At 41.8% G+C, this 16,568-nt stretch overlaps 6 protein-coding genes and 1 long non-coding RNA gene across 7 annotated transcripts; 4 read left to right on the forward strand and 3 right to left on the reverse strand.

The window, feature by feature from the left end:
• Positions 1-5,261: 5,261 nt before the first annotated feature.
• Positions 5,262-6,627, reverse strand: LOC145708061 (claudin-4-like). The gene is made up of 6 exons (XM_081785677.1): positions 6,472-6,627; positions 6,227-6,428; positions 5,966-6,158; positions 5,721-5,922; positions 5,437-5,676; positions 5,262-5,395 (listed from the first exon to the last, which is right to left on the reverse strand). The coding sequence occupies exons 2-5, from the start codon at positions 6,380-6,382 to the stop codon at positions 5,457-5,459; spliced, it is 771 nt and encodes a 256-aa protein (XP_081641803.1). The 5' UTR covers positions 6,383-6,428; positions 6,472-6,627; the 3' UTR covers positions 5,262-5,395; positions 5,437-5,456.
• Positions 6,628-8,660: 2,033 nt separating this feature from the next.
• On the forward strand, positions 8,661-9,311 carry LOC145708446 (uncharacterized). Its single transcript, XR_014134832.1, has 2 exons — positions 8,661-9,100; positions 9,175-9,311. It is a non-coding gene; the product is annotated as an uncharacterized LOC145708446 (long non-coding RNA).
• Positions 9,312-9,365: 54 nt separating this feature from the next.
• On the reverse strand, positions 9,366-10,770 carry LOC145706905 (uncharacterized). Its single transcript, XM_081784364.1, has 5 exons — positions 10,480-10,770; positions 10,151-10,436; positions 9,894-10,111; positions 9,647-9,851; positions 9,366-9,607 (listed from the first exon to the last, which is right to left on the reverse strand). The coding sequence occupies exons 1-5, from the start codon at positions 10,753-10,755 to the stop codon at positions 9,432-9,434; spliced, it is 1,161 nt and encodes a 386-aa protein (XP_081640490.1). The 5' UTR covers positions 10,756-10,770; the 3' UTR covers positions 9,366-9,431.
• A 74-nt stretch (positions 10,771-10,844) lies between these two features.
• LOC145706919 (uncharacterized) lies at positions 10,845-11,767 on the reverse strand. The gene is made up of 4 exons (XM_081784376.1): positions 11,540-11,767; positions 11,417-11,494; positions 11,261-11,369; positions 10,845-11,215 (listed from the first exon to the last, which is right to left on the reverse strand). The coding sequence occupies exons 1-4, from the start codon at positions 11,733-11,735 to the stop codon at positions 11,044-11,046; spliced, it is 555 nt and encodes a 184-aa protein (XP_081640502.1). The 5' UTR covers positions 11,736-11,767; the 3' UTR covers positions 10,845-11,043.
• Positions 11,768-12,205: 438 nt separating this feature from the next.
• Positions 12,206-13,229, forward strand: LOC145706918 (uncharacterized). The gene is made up of 4 exons (XM_081784375.1): positions 12,206-12,470; positions 12,571-12,657; positions 12,698-12,865; positions 12,911-13,229. Exons 1-4 carry the CDS (start codon positions 12,362-12,364, stop codon positions 13,192-13,194), a joined length of 648 nt encoding a protein of 215 aa, XP_081640501.1. The 5' UTR covers positions 12,206-12,361; the 3' UTR covers positions 13,195-13,229.
• On the forward strand, positions 13,206-14,960 carry LOC145706917 (uncharacterized). The gene is made up of 5 exons (XM_081784374.1): positions 13,206-13,555; positions 13,600-13,756; positions 13,800-13,995; positions 14,061-14,387; positions 14,430-14,960. Exons 1-5 carry the CDS (start codon positions 13,245-13,247, stop codon positions 14,639-14,641), a joined length of 1,203 nt encoding a protein of 400 aa, XP_081640500.1. The 5' UTR covers positions 13,206-13,244; the 3' UTR covers positions 14,642-14,960.
• LOC145708865 (fibronectin type 3 and ankyrin repeat domains 1 protein-like) lies at positions 14,950-16,208 on the forward strand. Its single transcript, XM_081786563.1, has 4 exons — positions 14,950-15,084; positions 15,134-15,293; positions 15,339-16,083; positions 16,143-16,208. The coding sequence occupies exons 1-4, from the start codon at positions 14,988-14,990 to the stop codon at positions 16,206-16,208; spliced, it is 1,068 nt and encodes a 355-aa protein (XP_081642689.1). The 5' UTR covers positions 14,950-14,987.
• Positions 16,209-16,568: the final 360 nt, after the last annotated feature.

A 16,568-nucleotide genomic window follows, 5' to 3' on the forward strand; every position in this document is an offset into this window, starting at 1 on the left:
AGGAGCTCATTGAGCTCAGTTCTTCGTGGTTCAATTGGCCGCCGCGTCAAATTCAAGTGCAAATATTTCGCTAGTTTAGTAATTAAAAAACGCACATTGCCAAATTTTGATGATCAACGATAATAAAGCGACACTTATTCATGGATTTTCAAGTCAAAAAGAGTACAATAAAAAATTCCGCAAAAAGAAATTAATTTTTTTCCAAAGGTGAAAATTCTCGGCGGTGCTGACGCCTGAAACCACGATCGAACCAAAATTTCGCCGCAGGGGGAAATACTTTTTTATAAAAAAATATCATAATAACTTTCGGAAATCCCGATCGCTTCAGCCAGTGATTTTAACCTTTCGGGCTTCTCCGCGTTTCCCTTTTTTTGTTGAAGTTTGAAGCGAATAGCGAGCGCAGAGGCTCAAGATTTTTCGCTGATAATCGATTTCGATAATTATTTTATTCTCTCCCTTGTTAACATTTTTGATTTAGGCTCTTCAGAACCTGCCTCAGGTTTCCTACAAAGGTTGTCGAGCCCAGCTTATCGGTATTTAGTGATTTGAAAATCAGAAATTTTGGCTTGGGAATTTGAAATACTGTACTGCGAACATTGGTGCATGTAATGTGTAATGCGACTGTATTTGCTTGGCCATGAATCTGGCGGATTCCTGCAGCGCGTAAATTGTCCAGCAAATAGTTCTGTTTATCAAGGATTGTTTTGTTATTTCCCGCAAGGCGACTGTGCTTCTAGTTCTCATTACTGTATCATCTCTAATACTCCCGAAAAAAAGGTAAAAGACGATGGCTACTGTAAAAGCGCGCCCTTTGTAAGATCTGCCAGCTACCGATTATGATGTATTTTAGACGGGTGACAAACACCCGTCACAAAATAAGGTCACATGACATGCCCCTAAGCGAGTTCCCACCTAAGAGCACTTGCACAGTTTACCATCGTGTGTACCTCCGCAAATATCGCTTCTTTCCTTGAAAAATCGACTATTTCAATTCAAAATCTTCGCTCAAAAAACTTTCGAATGGGTTCAGTCTGATCTTAGCTCTCTTTTTGGCTTCTTCAAATGTTAATTTCGACGAGGCAGGGGGTTGTGCTCATTTTGAAACGCGTGAGGAGTGATTCTCTTGTTTTGGCTTGAGCCGATCGGAATTACAATTCGGGACATGAAAAATAGCGCGGGCATCTAGTCTTTATCATCATCGCCAAGCGCTCGTAAAATCTGAACGCATAAAATCGTAAAAGCGAAGAAAATCCTATCAATAGAGGGGTATCGTGGCTAGGGCCCATGAAAAATTCCCACTTCGGGATTTTATATCTCTTTAAAAAGATACTTGTAAATACATACTTTTAAAGAGCCATCTTCGACTTTTAACTGCTCCCACTGAGATTCTTGTGTCACATTCCTCGATTTAAAAGAAGTACAAAAATCTATTTTCCTTCAGTTGATCGCTGATTGACACAAAAACAGTTTTCTGATAAGCTTCCTCTGGCCGAGGAGAATAAGAAGAAAAAAATATAATTTTTCTTATCTAGCTTGTTTCTCTTTTAGTGTTTTGAACAGACGGAGGCAAGCGACTCCAATATCCGAAAGCCATCTGGGCACGCGCCAATAAATCACCGATTCGCACAAGAGTTGAATAAAATTTTTGGGGCGCTTTCTCAAAGTTGATTGCTCAAGTCAGCATACTTTTTTCAATAGAAATTCTATTGAAATGAAGTGGCCAATTATCGTCAGATGGTTTTTTCATGCTCGTTTTAAATTACTAAATTTCACAACACAAAAACGACGAGTTTTTAGAGGTGTTCTGCGTTTCGATTCTTCTATTTCATAAATTCACTTTTGAATATATGTAAGAACTAGCTTAAGTGCAAGTAGTTACGGTACCCGTCAGGCTATGCGATAATCTTATAAAGTAAGTAATTTGTTTTATCCGAATAAACGTCGTCATCAATCTGGCCACTGCAAGTCGCGCTGGAGTCACAAAGCGCCGAATGCAAATTGTTGTTGCTTTGTCTGATCCAAATATTCTTCGGAATATTGGTTTGAAGTTCTCATTGCTTAGATTTGCTAACAGTAGAGAGTATCTACTAGAGACACCGATCCACAAGAAGAGCTGCAGCGCGCGCCTGACAGATTATGAATGATGAACAGGAATCAAGGAGGACTAAGCTCCCAAATTTTGATTAATTCGCTCTTTCAAGTTGGATTTTTATTGAAATTAGTGTCAACCTCAAAAAGTTATACGCATTTATCATCGGTATAACTGTCATGTACATTGCCTTTCCCCTTTTACGTGAGTCACACATAAATTCCCTTTTTACTAGAGTCAGACATAAATAATCATATTCCCTTTTTTCGCCTAAATGACTATTTCGATTTCAACTCAATCAAGTTAACTCGGTGTTTAGTGTTGTGTGTTTATCTGGTGAAAGGAGATGAGACTGAACGCGATTTGAAGAAGACCACGATTGTGCTGGAACAGATTTAGATTAGAATAACAGCTTCGAACAATAAACATTTGCTTATATTATCTAAATTATATTGTACCATATAATTTTCACATTTTAGTTCTTGTGAAATCTTGCGTAATGAGAATAGGCCTCGTGCACACAAACTATGGCAAATTCTTCTGTAATATAAAATGCGAGTATCATTTCGGTGCTGAATAGACACTGCTCCTATAAACACAGATGGACATTCATATTCAAGTATATTGGGAATATGCTAAACATTTATTGAAAGGGCAGACGTGCTCTTTATAAAGACAATGAAATGTTAATGAGCGAGATACTCTTAGAAAGAATTCAAGCCGAGTGTTGGTACAGTTTGAGAACATGCTCCTGGTAGAATTTGCGTGAGCACATCGGACACTCTTGATACGTAGCTTCCACTCCACTGGAACGCGTTCGAGCTGTTTTAGGAAGCTTCTTGACGCAGGAATCACAGAACTCGTGGCCACACAGAATAAGGGCAACTCGAAATCTCTCATCAGTGTACTCGTCGAGGCAAACTGGGCACGAAATGACAACATGCTTCTTCGCGGAAGTTTTGAAGCCGGTTCTCTTCATTTTGTCGATCGTGGTTTGCAGCTCGTCTTTCAACTTGGCGATTTCGTAGTCAACAACTTTAATTTGGATTCAAACTTGTTATTAAAATGCCTTGTAGACTGTAATAGACAAGAATGAAAATCCGATCCTTCCTCTACTTCTACCGCTAGATCATCTGCTTCCTCGAGCATCCGTGATCCCTCAAAATGAAGAGTATCCGCTCGTTGAATCTTCTCCTCTCTCAGTTTAAGAAGCTCTTCAAGTCTCTTTTGAGTTTTCTTATAAAGATAAACAACGAAGCTTGCTCAATAAAACTAAGCATAATCAAAAGACTACAAAGATAAGAAAGGCATTTATCTTGTCTAACTTCCCTTATAAGCCGCCTGGTCTTCATTAATTTCCGCCATCTTGGAGTTGTACTCGTTTATTAGCCGCTGTCTCTCCATTTCAACCTCGTCCTCAGTGAGAAGCTCTACGGCTGTAGAAAACTCATCCTTACAAGTATTCAAAAGTGTTTGATTCAAACGAGTTAAAGACAAGCTAATTTAACAGTTATGTGCAGCTGGACTACTTTTCCTGTGTCTCGCATTCTCTCTCATTTTGCCTCTCTGCCCGCTTGGTAAATTCAGTGAACCCGCGTATAAAAAACTGAAATAAATACGGAACGAGATACATTTCGATCTGGACAACAAAACCGAAAAAGTCAGGCCAAAAACCAATCACTCCTGCGGGCTACAAGATTTCAAGATAAACTGATTTTTTTTTCGAGCTACCACCCTTGGAGCGTTTCGACTCCAAGGAATGAAAACAATTCTTTATTGTAATAACTGAAAAAAGCATCAGCTCTTTGGATGAATTCTTCGCTGAAATTCGGACCACCATTTGATCTTGTCTTGCCTTTATGATCGCTTAAACATGACGGCTTTTCATTTTCTCTAGCGCGATAACAGAAAAATTGCTTTTCTTCGTCGAGCACAAAGTTTTTTGACGTCAGAATCACTGGAATATTGAGGAACTCTTGTGCTTCTATTACCGCCTAAAGAAGCAAGCTTTTATAGACAGATATTAATTGACCTTTCCTTTGATGGATTTTTTATTAGTTCTTCGCCATTGATGATTAAAATTTGAGGCTTTTGGAAGCTATGAAGGGATCTAGTAATTTTATACTGATCAAGTATAAAGGTTATTTGAACCCGGCTTGCCCAGCTCTTAGCCAATTGTCCAAATGAATTGAATAAAGTCCATTGGTTAGTACAGTCGCTTCAACCTGCGTACTATGAATCTGTTTCACCAGCTCTCGAAAATCGTCTTCGCCCTTGTTCCTCCTTCGTTGCTCAAATCTACGTATGAAATCAATTGAAAATTGCTCAAATGCACGTAGTTTTGCTTCTTCCATCTCGCTCTCTGTTGAATTAATGTATTTCGTAATTCGCTAATCTACGTATTAATTATTGTGTACAATAAATAATTGAACGCATTATTCCAAGAGCAAATTCTAGTAACCTTTGAAGTGTACTTTGATAACAGTCTTTTGATAAACTCTGAATACGCTCGTCTCTTCGGCTCGCAGACAACAATGATGATCTTTAAATGGTTTGATAAATCCGAAAGAGCGGGTAACAAATTCCACGCAAAAACCATGACTTGATATTCGGGTCCATGTCAAAAACGCGCTGGGGTACTTCCGGCATCACCATATATTTCGGAGTCTTTTCAAAAGTTATTTGCGAGGGCTGTGTTCTGGGCATCATGGATCTATAGAATTCGATCCCCTTCGAGTACTCTTCTATGTTGTCGAAAAAGTGCATCTCGTAGGCTGCTGGAGTAGCGATTAGCGGATGGTGTGAGAGAAAATCTTTTAAAGCCCCAGTTCCGCATTTCTTCGCTCCGATGCAAATTGCTTGAGGTAATCTTCTCTGCTTTGAGTTTTCATCGAGATTTGTCTCCAAAAAGTCTTCGTTGTTTTTTGTTGCTTTAATTATCTTATAAATTATAAGTTATAATGTAAAAATGAAATTTTGATAGGAGGAAGACATGCGAGACTTACTAAAAAGCCAAGTCCAACAAGAAAAGTTAAAAAAACAATTCTCTTAACTCCTGCAACTTGCATTTTTTCTATATTTTTGCGATATAAATCAGCGACATTTTAGCGCTGAGGGCCGGATCGCCAAAGCATATCATTTTGAACAATATTTATGAAAAGAAACAAAGATATTGGAATGAATTCAGTTTTTATTTTTGCCTTTTCAAGCGACTTATTTGTCAAGATAAGGTTTGGGCAGTAACAATTTCAGGGAGATGGGGATGTTCGCGGGGGAAGATGATAAGGCGATTAGTGGGTTCGCAATCTTAAAGTTCGGTTAAAAGAGGCTCGATTATTTCAAACTACCTTGGGGGAAATCGATAAACTTAGAGGTACTCGTTGGAGTCGTAGTTGGTTTTGCGCTGGCCGCCGTTGAACTGGTTGGGCTGGGCGTAATTTGGAGTGATAAGTCCGCGCTGGGTGCCGTACATGGACCCATCACCAACCGAGCTAGAAGAACAGCTCGCGCAGATGATGATGCCACCACCAATCCAGTTGATGATCATGGCGATCCAGCCGAGATAAGTACAGTAACCGTAAATGTACCTAATGAAATTCCATTGGCGCTTGAATTGAAAATCAAGGTTTACCTTTCGCCGACTTGGAGCTGAGTGTTGGGCCCGCGCATACCGCCATTCATTCCACTCATTCGAATCATGTTTGTTCCATTGTACTCTTGGAGCACGGTCGCGGCGTAGTAGCTGACTCCCACGCACAGCGAGATACCGGCGAAGACGACGGAGCCGCCGACACCCAGCATGATCTTTCTTTTGATAGCAGCATTGTCACCCTCTTGGAACCATTATTAGAAAATATAATAAAATTAATTTCTAACCTGGATCAGCTGACTCGTAAGAAGGAATGAGATTTGTGCATTCCATCCCAGCAAAAGCAGCCAAACTAGCAATTCCTTGGAAAGCCAAAGCAATGCAGACGCAAGCACGGGCAACTTGAAGAGGAGCGGGCAATCCAAGGAAGAAGGTATCGTACTGATCGCATTGCCAGTTGCCAGTATTATAGTATGTGCACTGAATAGAGTGTTAGAAATATAGGAGAAAAATCAATAGTTGAAGGAAAATGGCTGTTTTGTACTTACACGAGACCAGAGGCCAGAGGAACGTCTAATAGACTCGATGACTTCTCCGTCGAGATCATTGACCCTCCAGTTAGGTCTGGCACAGATAATGATGGTCAAAAGTAGACCTATCATGCTGATCATGTAGCCGAAGAGTTGCACAAAACTGGACGCCATGTTTCTTTACTTTCCTGTCTTGTTGTTAGTCTCGTTTGTTCGGGGTCTAAGCTTCACATAAGCAAAAGCTAGAATAGCGTAATTCCTACCGTGATTGATTCTCTTTTCAAAAGCAATAACCCAGAATAAGTGTTCTACTTTTTGAAAAAGAATTAAGCTGAAAGTTGATGTGTCTCTTGATTTTGTTTTTGATTTTTCGGTTTGAAAGTGTATTGTCTGAGAGAACAGCGGGGCGGCTTTAACCGTCGCAGCGGCAGAAGATGGCGCCAAATGTGGACGCAAATTCAGGTCGACCGATGCTATCAAGCGTCACACTTGGCACAGTTATCGACTCCATCACCTGCCTTATCAATTTTACGCCTCACACATTCTACTAGGATTATTCTGATGGCCTACAATCTGAATGTTATTTAGGTCTTCTTCAGACAATTGTAATCATTTCACGGCTAGTAGCCTACTGCCAGTAAAGTATGCAGTATAAAGTTTCTAATAAAAAATGGATACCAATTTCTTTCTTGTAAAAAGCATTGATATCTGTCGAATTAAACGATTTATGTATGAATCTATTGCATGTAAAAAGGAGAATTGACAATTTGAAATTGTCTTTTATATTTGTAGATATGGCAATAGAAGATATTATGGCAGTTATTTTCGTGCCACCATCCGAGAATACTTACTTACTTGTAAACCGTAAATCATTTAATCAAATCTGAAATCAAAAGTTTTTGATGCATGAAGCAAACAACCGGTGTCTACCCTAGAAATTGATCAGCAGAGCGATGAACCGATTTTTCAGAAGCCCCTTGGACCGAAGCGAAGCCATTCACTCAACCGATTCCCACTGTGAGATCGACTCGTGGAAGATGACCTGATTTACAAATGTAATTACAATTGATACTTTTACTGCCTGGTTAGATTTTATAAAAATAGTGAGCAGCTATCATATTTTATAACAGGAACGTTTGAACCTATTGAACTCAAATTCGATTCAAAGAATCAATTCAAAATCTGATTTTCAGTTCTCGAGTAGCCACCAAATTTCCGGTAGATTTTAATCTCGTTGTTGCTAAAATGGGAACGTAGTCTTCTTCATTTCGTTATTCTTAAGTTTCTTTTTTAAGTTTTTTACGTTTATTAATTTTTCTTGAGTTATAATTGATTAATTATGTCAGACGACAAAAGAATGATTCAAGAAGAGATGGCTAAAAAAGAGAATGAGAAAGATGCAAGAAGGAGGTCGACTGCTAAGTGTGCTTCGATCACCCGCATTGTTGTTCTTGTTGTTGTTTTCTTCTCGTTCGGTGTTGGGATTTATTAGAGCAAAAGTTAAGATGTTTAAATGATAAAAACAAAACCCACAAAGTGCTGTTCTCGGATTTTATGGACCCCTGATTCAGAAAGATACGTCGCTTCTTTTTGCTAGTGGACGAACTGTTCCGTTTGTAGACAGATATAGACTCAGCCATGAGAATCTGCCGTTGGAATGGTTTCATGAAGACATCTGTTTGAACCACTCAAATGCCGACTGGGCGCTAGAAGGTAGAGTCATTGGTGGCAGCGACGGCGATATCAAAGACCATCCCTGGCAAGTATCGATTCAGTTCCGTCAAGATGGCCCAGGAGAGTTTCCATTCCAACATTTTTGTGGTGGAGCAGTCATTGCTCCAAGCGAGGATTAAAAATTTTTAATCATTTTTTATCATTTGATAACTTTTTGAACAATTTTTTAAATCTCTTGTTTTTCATCCAGTCGAAAGTTTTGTCCTATCCGCTGCTCACTGCTTTGAAGGCGATTTGAAAAGTTGGAAAATTTGGCCGAAGCTTTCAATTCTTGCTGGAAGTACTAAAACGAACATAGGATTGAGCCAACTCGCAGACTTGATCGGCGTTCAGACACGGAAGATAAATGCGGTGGAGATTCATCCGAGATGGGACAGCAAAACCTTTTACTATGATTTCGCACTTCTTATGCTCGACGAGAAACTTGTCTATCGCTATGGAGCACACGCAGTTCGACCGATTTGCATGCCGAAGTTAAACGAACAAGGATGGGCTTTCATATCTCATTTTAAAATGTGTCCTGAGACTATAGACTGAATAGCCTGAAAAGAAAATCATGATTTAGAGATTCTGCGCTTTCTCAAGACACATTCCATGACATGCAAGATTGCTGGCTGGGGCGTTACCGTAGCCGATGGACAAACTGCAAGTGAAAGGACTGGTTCAAGTTATCAAAAATCGCATATTTTTTCTATTCGTGTTCTTGACCATTTTCAAGCCTCAAAGTAGCGGATTTGCCATGGATTGAGTCCGGTCAATGCCAGAGATTGTTCAATCAAATGCGAAACTTGAATACGAGAGTCAGAATCCAAGATTTCCAGCTGTGTTTTGGCGTACTCGCTGGAGGAACTGATGCGTGTCTAGGCGATTCTGGGGGCTCACTGTCATGTGAAATCGACGGCGTGCCTTTGAGTCTTGGCGTTGTAAGCTTTGGAATCGGTTGTGCCAAACAAGGACATCCTGGAGTCTACGCCAGAACTTCATATGCAGCTGACTGGGCCATAAAATCCATGAAAAAGATGAACAACCTGAAGTTACGAAAAGGGTTCAGCGTTCCCCAACACTGGCAGAAAAGAGCTGAGTGCATGGACGAAGCAAATAGAAACACGAGAGCATGCAACGATCTTCTTCTACTTATGGGGAATGAAACAAGTTAAGGTTATCAGGGATGTAATTTATTTTCCAAATTGCATCGTAGAAATAGTTGAACAATTGATTCACATCCCCGACAGTGGCCAACATTCATCACATCGTCCGCCAATTTTATCAATAATTTATGTTCCTCTGCTTTCAATAATGTTATGTTCAACCTTTTAACATCTCAGTATGTATTACTGTTACTCGAAATAAAACTCATAGAAAGACAGAATTTCTTGCGTTAGTATTAAGACAAGTAAAAATTGTCTTAATGTCTTTGTTCATGAAGACGGAAATACTTTATTTCACATATAAGCAGGGCAGGAAAGGAGAAAAAAGGACATAATAGCAGTTACAAGAGACCAGCCATTTCTGCCATAAAATTTTCATATGCTTTATCTTGATTCTTTGGCGGAGCTGGCTTAGCGACGGGTGGAGCAGGACGCGTCGACAGAGCCCTCGGCGTAAGTGCAGCATTGCTTCTTTTGTTTCCCCTCAATGAGCTCGGCATGAACATGGTATTTTGAGCTAAACTTTGTAAGGAAATAAATTACAAAATAGAATCACTTTTTGGACGGTTAATAACTGGTGCGGCCGAGAGCGTTTTTTGATGGGTGGCTGACAACTTTTGAGCGCTCTCTGTGGCTCCTTTTGGTGCGTTGTAGGACGTTGGAGCAGATGAAATGTCTGGTGCCATTAAGCCCGTTGCGGGAACAGCTGGACGCATGAACGCTGCTTGTGCTGCAAATTGAGGAATTCCAGCAGATATTGGCTATGGATCAGTAAACGAACTATTCTATTCGGTAGTTCTTACCATAGCATGCGCTTGCATAGCCGCGGCAGGATCAACAGGCCGAGGGTGGAATTGAACAGCATAAGGATTCCTCGTTCGATTATCGAGCGGAGGAATTCCAGGAGGTGGAGGAGGAGGATTTTCTTCTTCGCGCTCTCGAGCTTCTTGTCCGGCCAGAGCCAGAAGAGTGTTTTGAATCGTGCTGTCTTTCTGCGATGGCCGTTTATATCTCTTCTTTTCTAAAAATTGTTACAAAGAGTAAATTGGTTAGTTTATACCTGGTGGAGGCCCGGGAGGAGGGCCAGGTGGCCCAGAGGACGCGCGAGAGGATGATGATGCTCCCATTCGTGGGGGAAGACCCATTGGCAAGGGGATCCCAGCGATGCCCGAGTCCGGAAGAGGGGCATCTGGAAGTGGAATTTGGTCAACGGACCAGTTCTTTGCTTTCAATACAGCTTGGTACAAGCTTTGTTTTCTTTCTCTTTCTCGCTCATATTGATTGTAGTCATCTTGGTACTCTTTCCAAGTGTCCATTTTTCCGGCAGTTTTGTAGTACTCTAGAATCTGAAACGAAAGATCATCTACCGAGTCATCTTCAGTTTAGAACCTTGAAATAAGTAGCTTTCATTCGTTGCCGTTTTTCTTGCATGACTCTGTCGGCGTAAGGACATTCATTTTCAGCGTCGAATTCGAGATCGTCAAGTTTGGATAGCTCATCGAGGACTGAGTTTGGATTCTTGCTTTTGATGACTGCCTCGCGCACTGCTTCTCGCTGTTTTTTGTGCTTTTTGAGTTGCTTCTTTCGCTCCTCTTTCCGCGCCTGGTCAGTGGGGTTCATGTACTTTCCGCCCTTCGTAGAGGAGGTTTTCCGATTGCCCCCCATCTTCCCCGAATAAAACTCTATAAAAAGGCAACTCAGTCGAAGTAAACCAATAATATTAACGAGAAGATTAATGGTTTAGCAAAGTCCTATTTCAAATTTTAACGTTTATTGGAACAGTTTTTGTCACAAAGGAGTGAATATTGTTGAACTCGACATAAAGTCGGAATAAATAGATCTAGCTGGAATGGGGAATTCCATCGCCAACTGTTTTAAACCAGTAGGGGGGAGCTTTTGATGTTGTTTTAGGAGGTGAACAGATTTTTGGACAGAACAGATCTGGCTCCAGAATTACTGGCAGTGGCCGTCCATGACTTCGCCGAAGACGGAGAAGATACCAGGGCCCTCGAGCGAGTCTTGCGAGCCAGAGTTGGCGATCAAAAGACAGAGGAGGCAGAAAGCAGCGTATGGCTTAGCCCATGTAGACTGGAGTTCTTCTTCGAGGCCCCAGACGTTGTGTCGTCTTAATTCGCTCGTTTTAAAGCATATATTTGGAGTGCTTATTTACCGGTATCGCTCGACGTTGGCCTTGAAGAGTCGAGGGTAAAAGTAGGCGGCTTCGTAGACGTCTTCGGTGAACCAGGAGCTCTGCTTCTGGAAGGGGTGGTAGACGGTAGCTAAATTGGTTAGAGTAAACGCCAACTCGGATTTCCCTGATTGTTACCCTTCTTTCGTCGGGCTTCGTACTCGTCAGCTCGCGAAAGAGCGGTCTTGAGGACGTGCTGCTCCCAGCCATCGATGTCTTAATTATCGGTGTTAAAGGTCGATTCTACTACTGATGAATTACCCTTGAGCTGAGCGATGTGGGCGGCTTCGTTTCGCTTGGCAACCATCTCGGCGAAGGCAGGGGTGTCAGCAGGAATGTCCTGGTTGAAACCGAAGCCGTAGGTCTCTTCGTACTTGTCACCGACGAGAGATGGTGGAACACCGGCCGGGGTGGCGGCAAATCGCACAGGAACGGAAAGAACCCTTCGAGCCAGCATTCTAAGAAAGAAAACGTTTAAGTCGAGAAAACTCTTTTTGAATCAGACAGGAATTTCAACAAACAATACTCAGCCAAGCTCTAGAAAATTGCTAAATCGGCTGAAATATAATCTCTGTGAAGAATAGGAATATTAACTAGTAGCTTTATATCATCTTATAGCTTTAATCATTTTTTGTTAGCTTCTATAATTGACTGTAATTGAATTAATTTAACGTTTATTATCGAGCACAAAGATATTTCCTCAAAAGAAAATCGCCCTGGAATTTCAAGAAGGAAGTGAAAAAGGGAAAATACTAATTGCGGAATATTACTCAAATTTTTACGCAAACTTTAAATTTAAAAGGAAGGAGGATTTCGAGACGCGAGAAGTTTATGATAAAGCAATTGAATGATAAAATATATTTTTTAACAAAACTAGAGATGACAATTTTTCGGAGCCTGAGAAAGACGAGTACAGTAGATTCTTCTTGCAAGTGATCTCTACCCGAAAGGGCTTGGATGGCTCATTCCGAAACGGCGCTTTCTGTCTCGATTTTCTCGCCGCCTACGCAAAGGGCCAATGAGCGCTCTTCTAGCCAAAAATCAAGTCGATCTCAATGAGAAGAACATTCTATCAGCACAATAATGCAATCATCCCTGGGCATTACTGGTAGTTTTCCTGAAGACAGAATCAAGACTGAACCACCAGTTGAGAGCAACAGTCAACAACCAAAAATTAATGACGAGGAAATGGGTGCAAATCTTAAATTTTCTACCCCTATTCTAGCGGTCACCTATTGCTCACTACCAGAGTACAGTGATCACTTATTCTCATCCAGGTTAAAAGAAAGAAGAGGAAGAAACTACGATGAAGAAAATCAAGAAAGTGCGAGGCGACCTGGTCCGAGTGCTCCAAAACGACTCTCAGAAATACTTCAGGAGTAAGAATTTCTTAGCAGCTGGTAGTCAATTGACGGATAGCGCTTAGGATGTACTTCGTGGGCAGATTTGACCTGAACAAGCTAAACAACGAACTTGCGAGCATTTTAGACGAACGAAGCACCCCTCAACACAACATTCTCATGTCTCTTCTGGTCGGAGATAAAGCAACAATTAAAGATAGCAAGGATATTGTCACAACTTCTAGAGGTAGATTCATTCTCTAGAATTATGGCTATTTACTGTGCGTTTTAGATATTGCGCGAATTCGCGGCTGCAAAAGAGCAAGACTAGCGAAAGAAGTGGAAGTTTCAAAAGCATGGCAGCCGCCAGCTGGGAACACGCTGGCACAGACGATTCTAGTGGGCACTTTCGCTGAAGGACTCGAAGGAGTAAACGAAGAGGCCTTTAATTTGATCGACTCGGCGCTGCAAATTTATATTCAGCGAATACTCGCGAACGGAATTGAAGAAACGCTCGCTAAAGAACCCTCCCTGCCAAACATTGAGCTCTACGCTGCTTCTCTCGCTGATATTTGAACAATTTACTGATCAATCCTGTTAGTTAACGATTTTCTTTATTTCCTAGCATGCTCTCGGGCTTCATCGAAGGCATCATCGGACTGATCTTCTCGCTGTTTCAATCCGTCGCTACAGGCATTATTCAGCTCTTTTTCCCACAGCTAAGCGAGGTTCACAAGCATTTTCAAGAAAACTGGAAAAGATATGCCACTTTCGCTTTATACGCCTTTCTGACGGCCTCACTTCTGGGAGGATTGTTCCTCTTTTGCTTGCTACTCGCCTACTTCTTCAACTCGTGGCTCTCTTTCGGGATGCAAATCCAGCGAATTGACGTTGACTTTGACATGGCTCGCGAAAACGGGCTCAAGTGGGGATACGAGTAAGTATTTACTTTACCTTGCCTGCTGTTAAAATTCGATTCAGAGCGCCAACAATGGAGGACTCTCAATTCGAGGAGTATCTGAATGAGTTCATTCTTTCGAAGGAAAGTGCAAGCTCGTTCGTACGCGATAGGGACTCCTCGCGCTATCATCACTACGAAGATGACGACTCTTACAGCGAATTTATTGACACTATCAAGGTTTTCGTTCGCCACTAGATCATTTTCGAAAAGTTTTTCGTAGAGATCGAAGAGGGAGATTTACAAACTGAAGAACAAGCTCAAATCGCAGGCTGCAGATTCGATGCGATGTGTTCAGAAAGCGTCAATTCCCTCTGCTTTGAGTCAAGGAGTCGAGTTTTCCATGAGCATTTCTTTCGTAACACCAGAATCGCATTATCAGAGGCTCGAAGCGAACACGCCTCTGCAAGTTGTAATAGGTAAGACAAAATGACGCTAGAGTCTAGCGCTAGACAGTAAAAATCTAACAATCCTTTTTCATCAGGAGATCAAACAATTATCAAGCCGATTCCAACGCCTTCCCGTTCATATCTTCTCTCAACCTTCCGAACGATCTTCTATTCTCCGTATTTGATTCTCGGGCTAATGCCGGAAACGAACGACATCGAAATTTCGCTTTACGGAGGCGCAAACAAGCCTTTCAAAAGCTCAGTTACCGAGCAATCAATCGAACTGATTGTCGAGTCCTGTGATTTACAAATTCTCGATGCGACATTGTTGGTAACTCCGACCATCTCCTGGTTTCAGTCTGCTCTGGGTCGCTTTCCACTTCTCTCTCTTTTCTTCACAGCTTCAGTTTTTAACGGCCTCGGTAAGCCAATTTTGCATCACTTGAATAATCTGCCTCTGTAAGTGTTAATAGCTATTTCTGCCTCTGGGTTGGTCTACGTCCATCTTTCGTCGAAGTCCTCCGAAAAACCGACAAAAAGAACAAGCTCTACTAAAGATCCAAACTCGAACGTAGAAAACATCTCAACTGTTCCTGACTCTCTCTTATCGGAGCGAAAGAGCTTCCGACAAGACACTGATTCTTGGTCGGAATGTTCCGACTCGCCTGTTTCTTGATTCGCCCTTTTCTTATTTTTTAACTTAATGCAAAGCCATGATTTACTTGATAATTTAGTAGGTTCTGTAATTTAGCTTAGCTATAAAGTCGCTTTACATTAATTACCCGAAATGCCAACAAAACAATTTCCAAATCATTAATTACGATTAAATGATTTGCGCTCTAGTTATTATGCTAAAGGCATAATTATGCCCCCTTTTCCCGCCACAGATAAAAATTTCTTCCTGCTGTTCTACCTATCGCTCTGTCTACCTTCAAGCTAACTACGTAGCTTAGAACTCAACCATTCTATTCCCTTCAAGACAAAATTGATTCTGACGAAGTCTGTTCTAATTTACCTTAGAAATGGACTTGAAAAAGTTCGCTTCTTTGCCTTCGATCGAGGCGGTGGATGACGATTCAGCTTCTTCCCCTGTGCTGGATGACATAAAAGTAACGAATTGTAAGATGGCCTGTCCATTCTATTATTCATTTACCTAGAATTAATACAGGCACACACGACGCTGTTAGTCTTCGCTGGCAGTCGCTTCCTGGCCAGAATACTTACGTTATTGAAGAGAGGGATTCATACGGCATCGGACGCGTTTTCGTTGGCCACTCGACAGAATGTACGCTCAGGGGATTAGAGCCGCTCTCCCAACACGAATACAGGTATTCTCGAGTTACTCATTTCCATATTTGATCATAAACATCTAGACTTAAAATCCAGACGGAGCAAGGGACACTGACGAGTGGATGGATGAATGCTTTCACGACAAAAGAGCCGGTCGGCGTGGATCATCTAATTCGCGCCTGTCGTGCTTCAGACACCTATCGCCTGAGCGTGTTACTAAAAGAACTCGGAGAAAAAGGATCAAATAAGAAGCTTCAAATCCTAAACTCAATGGACGCGAAGGGACACACTGCTTTGATGGAATGTTCGATCGACGATTTCGCTGACGGGGCGGCGATGCTGATCGAGCACAACTGCGACGTCAACATTCAGAACTACGACGGCAAATGCGCACTGACGATCGCGGCGCAACACGGCCACACGCAAATGGTCAACCTCTTGCTCGAGAACGGCGCCAATTTGGCTTGTCGTGATCGCAGCGACTCCAACTTGCTCTTCAGTGCGACGGATCATGCGGGTGTCCTGCGAATCATTTTGAGAGAGAAAGTGATCGACGTTAACGAACGGAACAGCTCGGGTTGGACGCCGTTGCACAAAGTCGCTTCTGTTAACTTGACCGAGTCGGCGACGAGCTGCACGAACCTGCTCATCCGGGCCGGGGCCGATGTTAACGCCAAGGATGCAAATATGAACACTCCTCTCTGTCTAGCTGTCATTCAGAGCAACTACGACGCCTGCAAAGTCCTGCTCGATAATGGCGCCGACCCAACGATCCTCAATGAGAACGGAAACTCGCCTCTCAAACTTGCCGAAGCGCTGCAGGAAAGGGTTTTCATTTCCTCTCTTTCTTTTCAAAATTAGAATTGACCGTAGTAAACTCGAAAAAGAACACCAAAGGCGCCATGTCACGATCAGTAACGTCGCTCTTCCAGTCCGCCCTTGGAGGATTCTAGTTTTTCAACCAACCAATATTTTTCCTACTTTACTTTAATATCTATTTTCATAATAAAATAATAGCTATTCCCTTCACAATTTTCGCCAGCCGCAATCTCTCTACTTCAAAACTCCATTTCTCATTTTTTATCACGTCTCTTTACAACGGTTTTAGTTTCTAGAACTAGGATTAAATTTTATTTTTTTTTTCGAATTTCATTTTTGGTTTTAGCGCGTCGCCGCGGCAAAGGAGCGTGGGCGGAATACGCGCTGCCCAATTCAAAAAAGCCCGAGACGAAAAAACATTCCCTAAGCCAGAGACCTTTTCTCTCAGAAAAACACGAAGCCCATCATCTTTCAATTTGGCTCCAGTTTCGTAT

This window comes from Oikopleura dioica, chromosome XSR (genome assembly GCF_907165135.1).
Source record: "Oikopleura dioica chromosome XSR, OKI2018_I68_1.0, whole genome shotgun sequence".
NCBI classification, from domain to species: Eukaryota; Metazoa; Chordata; class Appendicularia; order Copelata; family Oikopleuridae; genus Oikopleura; species Oikopleura dioica.